Raw genomic sequence first — 6,954 nt, forward strand, 5'->3', positions numbered from 1 at the left:
TTTTATGGTTTCTGTTCTTATGTCTAGGTCTTTAATCCACTTCGAGTTGATTTTTGTGACTGGAGTGAGGCAGTAATCTAGTTTCATTTTTTTGTGCAAGCATTCTTAACCTTTCCTTCCCTTTTATAACAAACCTGCCCTTTGGGCTGTATAATGTTGCTTGTGGAGAAAGCCATTGTGCCATTGAAAGGGGGGCTCTGGTGAAATTTTCCCAGAGTTAACTCCAGGATTCCACTCTCCAAGCCCAACACCCCCAAAAGCAACATCACAGAGACTAGTTTGGAGGAGGGAGGTCAGCCCAAAGCAGCTGTCTAAAGTGAGAGACTAGATCACAGCAGCACAGATTTAGATCTAATCCCCTGCCTCATTGTGAGGGGAGGTTCTCTGCCCCTCCCTGCAGCACCCAGGCCTACAAGCCTCTTCATCAGGAGGGCACTTTCACAACAGGCCCGGAGCCTGTTGCTATCCTGGAAAATTCCCTGAATCAAAGGAAAGCCAGAGGCTTTGTTCCCTGATTGGAATGGGGAAGGGGCAGAAACACAAATGTCGCTACTTCAACACATGTCCTGCCTGATAAGAAGGTTCTGTCTGAAAGAGAAAGAAAAATACCGGATGGTTTCACTCATAGCAGGAGTATAATGGACCAGGCGAGAAAATAACAAAAATAATGAACAACCATATACCAGAGACATTCTGTGGGGGTGTAGTGGGGAATGGGATCAAAAACGGAGGGAGGGAAATGCACGGGACTATGGTGGTAGCACAGGGGTGATTTGGTGATGGGAAACCCGCGGGGATTACAATTGAGATGGAAAAAAAAATGTGCAAAATGATATAAAAATAAACTTTGTAATAAAAAAAAAAGAAAAAAAAAAGAAGGTTCTGTCTGCTCCAGCTGGGGTGACACGCACTACTGGGACACCCCGGTATTAAATACTCCTGCATTTTGTCAATTTTCTGTCATGAGAATTACATTAACTCAATGCAATCTCATACTGAAACTCAAGGAGTTAGATTTCTGGATGTTCAGTTTCAAGTCTCAACTTTTTGAGCTCCACTTAAAGCTCAGTGTCATTCACCTGAGGACCACTGGCAGCTCTGTATACACCAGCTCCCCTCACAGACTCTGCCTCTCCCCTGCTCTGAGCCCCCGTTAGTTCTGCTGTGACTTCCTCCTGCCTCACTTGAGAGTGCCTTTATTTGGAACCCCCCCGGGAGCTGCTCATCTTCTGCCCCTGAAGCCCAGCCTTCCCCTGGGGGTGCTCAGGGGCTCCATGGTGACACAGGCTGTGAAGGGAAAGAGGACAGGGAGACACAGAGGGAGCAGAGGGACAGGCCCGGCGCTTCCTGCCTGCCCGGGACCCCAGTATCCCCGACCCCCACATGCCCCACCCAGGAGCTCCTCCGGGGTGACTGTCCTGAGCCCAGGAGCCACCTGCTCACTCTGACCTGATTCTCCCAGGGGAGCACAGGCCGAGGCCTTGGAGAACACTCAGTTCTCACCTGGGGCCTTCTCACCCGGGAGCCCCGACTCTGACTGCAGCAGCCCCTCCTGCTTTGGGGGACCAGGCACGTGATGTTCTTACTTGTTTAGAGTCTCCTTGAGCTGAATTCTAAGCAGGGGTGCTCCATTCATGGGGGTGCCTGGGACCTAGAAGGGCCCTGATCTGGAGCCTGAGGGCCTGAGCCCCACTAGGGCAGGGGCCTCCCAGACCCACCTGCTCCTGGCCCCCTGGCCTGTCCTCATGGCCTGACAGCAGCCCTGAGCTTTCTGTGTCCTCAGCGGCCATCTCTCTGCAGAACCAAATCCTCCTCGACAAGAAACTAAACAGAGATGCAGTGGTACTTCACCAATTGTGAGTCAACAGAGGCAAAGAATTTGGTTGACAAGGCCATGCTCGCTGGTCCTCAAGTGCTCAGAAACTGCCCTTTAGGCTTGTCTCAGCCCCCCAGCAGGGACCAGAGCCTCTTCCTGGTCTCGTGGATTCTTGATGCCTCAGGGAGTTTCCCTGACCTGATAGAGAAGCAGCCTCAAGTCCTGAGCTCTGGGCCTGTGTTGAAATTTAGCTCCTGGGTGCTCATCTCTGGGTGTCCCCGACACCTGAGGGAGAATCCCTGTTTATGAGTCTCAGCTGAGCACCTGCAGCCTCCATGATGGGCCAGGACCCCTGAGCTGACCAGCTGGGTTCAGTGACCCAGGAGTTGCAGCTGGTGGGTGTCTGGGAGCCAGACTGCTGCCCTGTCCCAGGGCCTGGGATGTCCCAGGGTAAGGCACAGGCCTGGATACGCCTGGGGGCCCCTGACCATCCTAGATCCTAAGATGACAGCTAGAGGGAGGCCTCAGGGCCTAGAGGCCCTGAGGCCTGGGTGTGAGCAGAAATCCCAGGATGTTAAAAGGCGCCTAGAGCAGGCAGCCACACTCCGCTCCCGCTCACCACCATGGCCTTCCTCTGGCTGCTCTCCTGTGCCACCCTCATCGGGACCGCCTTTGGTGAGTGTTAGGGACTGAGGGACCCGCCAGATCTGGGAGGAGACTGGGGAGTAGCCCTGAGCCACCAGGGGACACAGCCTGGTGCCATCACAAGGGACCTGCTCAGTTTGGGGGTGATCAGGAGTCTGTGTTGGGGAGCTCTGACTCCCCTTTCCTGCACACTTGGGCTTCAGGACCTGACACCAACCTGAGTTGTTTTTGCCTTCTAGGGCTTTCCGAGCCCTCAGCCCTCTGCCGGGCCTCAGGAAGGGGCATCTGGGCTCCTCAGGAAGGGGCATCTGGGCTCCTAGACGTGGCTCCCGTGGGGCTGTGGGCACAGAGGCCGTGAGGGGTGTCAGTGCCAGGACCACTCGGGGCTTTGTTTCTCTTAGCATCATTAATAATAATACAACCAAGTTATCTTTTTCGGGGGTTAGCAAATACCACCTTTCCTTCAGGGATCTCTCATAACCCCACTAGTCTCAGCACCCCCTTGTCCCCCTCCCCCGGGAAGGGGCCTCTGCTGAGTCCCTGCCTGTCACTCTGTGCAGGCTTCACAACCTCACCCCCTGGGGCTCACCCAGAACTTTAGGCTCTGTGGGGGAGCCCCAACCTGTATCCCCTCCCTGTGCCTGTCACAGCTGCTGTCCCCACTGGGGTGAGACCTCAGGTCCCTCCCTGCACAGGGATCAGACCCCCTGCATTACTCGGACGCGCCTGCAGGGGGCGCCGCTCACAGCTCCTGCTGGGGGTTTTCTGTTCTTAGTTGAAAAGATGAGGAAGAGGAGGGGAATAGGATAAAAAGTGGGGCAGGAAGAGAGCACAGGACTATGATGATGGCACATGGGTGAAGTGGTGGTGGAAGTCCACGGAGGTTACAACTGAGATGAAAAAATTTACAAAATGAAGAATGATGTGGGGGAAAAAATCACTTAAAAAAAAGATGAGGAGGAGGGCTGTTTGGAGTCACCAGCTGGAGGGAGTGGCCGGGCCATGTCCCTGTCCCCTGGGCGGAGCAGGTGCTGCCTAGAGCAAGGCCTGGGGGACCCTGGGGATTTCTGGCTGTGGGAGACGCTGGCCCTGCCCCCCTCCTTCCTGTGGCCAAGTTCTGGGAGCTGCTGGGAATCCCATGTCCTGACCCAGCAAGTGAGTCTGCACGTGTCAAGGACCTCGTGTGTCCTCCCTGTTCTGGACAGCCTCACTCTTTGCTTTCTGTTTCTTCCCTGTGTCTTTTTATAGTGGGGAGTCATGGTCCTATATTATTGTATAATAACCATAAACTTCATGCAATGAAGAGTTGCTGGACTATCAGTAATAAACAATACCCTGTGGATTTGGGAGTTCTCTGAATCCCACACATCCTGCCTAATAAATCTCTGCAAGCATTTCCTGGGCGGGTAACAGTGTTTGCTCCCCATTTCTTGGGGAAATGAGCCTGGGAGAGTCAGAGGGGGCTGAGGTCTCCAGCAGAGAAGCATGGGGCAGGGACCCTGATTTCTGAGCCTGTGTCTGCTCCTCTGTCCCTCAGCATCTCAGGGGGGAGCAGTGTTGGGGGCAACAATCTGTGTTTGTGGGATCGTCCAACCTGGGTTGGGGTGCATGGGAAGTTTCCTGGAGTAGGGGAGTATGGAAGTGGTGTCCAGAAACCAGATTTGTGCAGAAAGCCTGAGACCTCAGCCCTCTCTCCATGTCCCCTCCAGGCTGTGGGGTCCCGGCCATTCCCCCAGTTGTCAGTGGCATACAGAGGATCGTCAATGGGGAGGATGCTCGTCCCGGCTCCTGGCCCTGGCAGGTGTCTCTGCAGGTGAGGGGAGTCTGCACCTGAGTGGGGTAAAGGCCTGCTGGAGGGGAAGCTGCAAAGGTTGCTATGGTGTTTGCTCCAGCACTAACCACCCCCCATCCTCCAGGACAGCAGAGGCTCCCACTTCTGCGGGGGCTCCCTAATCAACCAGAACTGGGTGGTCACCGCCGCCCACTGCAAAGTCAGGTGAGGCCCAGGGAGGGTCCAAAATTGTGGGGGGTTGGGGGATGAAGCAGGCGAGTCCTCCTTCCTCACCCCACCTGCCTCTTCTAGCCCCTCCCACCTGGTTGTGGCTGGAATGTTTAACAGGAGATCAAGGAGGGAGAATGTCCAGGTGCTGAGGATCGCTCAGGTATGCCAGGCTGGGGGTTGGGGTCAAAGCTGCTGAGGCAGGAGCAGTGGAGATAAGCCCCTTTGGCTGCAGAGACAGGAGGCAGCTATGGCCCTGGAGTGTCCCTTGGGCCCCCCCCCCAGTCTGTGTCCTCCATTTGTCCATGGGAAGACAATTGCTGCTAAAACCTGCAGCTCCCTGATGGATCCTAGGCCTCACCCCTCCTCCTCACCTCACCCACAGGTTTTCAGGCACTCCGGGTTTAGTGATAACTCCATGAGCAATGACATCGCCCTGCTGAAGCTGGCCACGCCCGCTCGCCTCACTGAGACAGTGTCCCCCGTGTGCCTGCCCAGAGCTGATGATGACTTCCCCGCCGGGTCCCTGTGTGTCACCACAGGCTGGGGCAGGACCCATTACCTTGGTGAGTGACCTTGGCCTTGTCACTCAGGAGGGGGGTCTGGTTTACTGCCGGAGTCCAGCTCCAGAAGTTGGGTGTCAGAGATCCTGCAGGAATGGTGGGGCTCATACACCTCTGCTCTTGGGTTTTATGGAAACAAGTATTATCCCAAATATTTCCACTGTTTTATTCACAAGCCACTTAGTGACAACCTGCCCTCATGTGTGGACACGAGTCCATGATGGCCTTGAACGGTCAGGTCCTGTCGACACAGCTCAGTCCCAGCAGACCCTGCCCCACTCACCCTGGCGCCTGTCGGTGGTGACCCCAGCAGCACTGGATGTCCCCCAGGCCTCATGGGGTTGGAGTTAGGACCTCCTCCTTCCAGGCCTGGCTGGGTTTCTAGCATCAGAGTGTGGTCAGGGCTGTGAGTGTCCAGCCTGGTGTCCCCTCCGCAGCTGGCTCTGTCTCAGGGTCTCCTCTGGCATGCAGGCCAGGCCAGGGCTACTGGGCTGCTCCCCCAGACACCAGGAAGGGGCAGCAAGGTGCCTGCTCTCTGACACCTCCAGAATGGGGTCTTCCAGAGCCAGATTCAGTCCCAGTCTTTTGGGGGCTGCCCCTGTATCCCCAACACCCAGCAGTGCAGGAAGGGGTCACTTCATCAACTGTGCTTGGAGCAAATACGGCACGAGCACCCCTTGGGGTGGAATCATAACTGGGTACCATTGAGATTTCTAAAGTTTAAAGGGGGACAGGCCTCGGGTTCCAGCACCCTGATGATATCGATGGAGAAGGGGCACCAGGGAAGGCAGCACCCTTGGGCCTTGTCCTCTCCCAGGAGAGCCCAGAGGCTGAGAGCCCGGACTCCTCCGGGGATTTGTTGTTCCAGGCACAGGCTCCAGCACGCTGCAGCAGGGTGCCATACCGCTCCTGTCCAACGCCGACTGTATGCGTCACTGGGGCAGCAAGATCACCGACACCATGGTCTGTGCAGGAGGCAAAGGTGTCACGTCATGCATGGTACGGCCCCTGAAACATGGTCACCTCTCTCCAACCAGGGTGCAGGCCCTTCCTCGCCCCTGATCTCTTTACCCTCAACCCTTGTCTTGTGCCCCAGGGGAACCAGGACCCAAAGATGACCGGCTCTGGCCAGCTTGGGGGTGCTCGCTAGTGGATTTGCTCACCCAACTGCTACTGGGCTAGACTTCCCAGCCCATTACAGTCCACAGCCCCAGGCTCTTGGAGCTGCTGCAAAGCTGGGTGGTGGTTGAGAAGATGTTATTGCTAGGCAGTGCTGTGCAAACGCTTTATTTCGTGGCAATACCGGTTTGAGCCAGGTGGGCTGCACAAGGATCCAGCACCCCTTTCAGACATGCAGACAAGTCCTTTCTCCTCCCACAGGGCGACTCTGGCGGCCCCTTGGCCTGCAAGAAGGACGGAGCATGGACCCTGGTGGGCATCGTGTCCTTTGGAAGCAGCACCTGCTCCATTCACATCCCTAGCAGCTACAGCCGTGTCACCAAGCACATACCCTGGATTCAGCAGGTGTTGGCTAACAATTAAGTCCTGGTTCCACCCACCCCAACCTCTAGTGGCCCCAATAAAAACCCCTGTACAGAGCCCTGACCCCTGGTGTCTGTACCTGGAGCGGTGGCTGCAGTGCCCCTGCCCCCCACCAGGGGGCGGCGTGCCCCTCCCTTTCCAGCTCAGAGCCCAGAGCCCCTGTTTGTCAGGAGCTGAGGCCTTTGGGTCTGGGCCTCCCTGCTCAGGGGCCCCTGGGGACAGTCCAGGACACCTGCTGCTGCCTCAATTCTCAGCCTGGTTTCTGCTTCTTTGACTTTGATTAAGCCCAAATTGCTTTGTAGAAGGCAGTGTTCTCCAGCCCAGGCCATGAGTTCTCCCAGCAGGCTCATCCCTCCCCACATGCTCCAGGCACCCCTCTCTGCCCTGAG

At 56.3% G+C, this 6,954-nt stretch overlaps 1 protein-coding gene across 1 annotated transcript in view; it reads left to right on the forward strand.

Annotated features, from left to right (window-relative positions):
* The window catches only part of LOC101632979 (chymotrypsinogen B-like), a 23,962-nt gene extending 17,272 nt beyond the window's left edge, over positions 1-6,690 (forward strand). The window contains exons 2-6 of the mRNA XM_012730577.1: positions 4,171-4,274; positions 4,378-4,457; positions 4,846-5,026; positions 5,892-6,022; positions 6,404-6,690. Of these exons, the coding sequence (XP_012586031.1) occupies positions 4,171-4,274; positions 4,378-4,457; positions 4,846-5,026; positions 5,892-6,022; positions 6,404-6,565 (658 nt within the window). The 3' untranslated portion in view covers positions 6,566-6,690. The remainder of the gene's footprint in view (positions 1-4,170; positions 4,275-4,377; positions 4,458-4,845; positions 5,027-5,891; positions 6,023-6,403) is intronic.
* Positions 6,691-6,954: the final 264 nt, after the last annotated feature.

Source organism: Condylura cristata, unplaced genomic scaffold (assembly GCF_000260355.1).
Source record: "Condylura cristata isolate star-nosed mole 26May11 unplaced genomic scaffold, ConCri1.0 scaffold00028, whole genome shotgun sequence".
NCBI classification, from domain to species: Eukaryota; Metazoa; Chordata; class Mammalia; order Eulipotyphla; family Talpidae; genus Condylura; species Condylura cristata.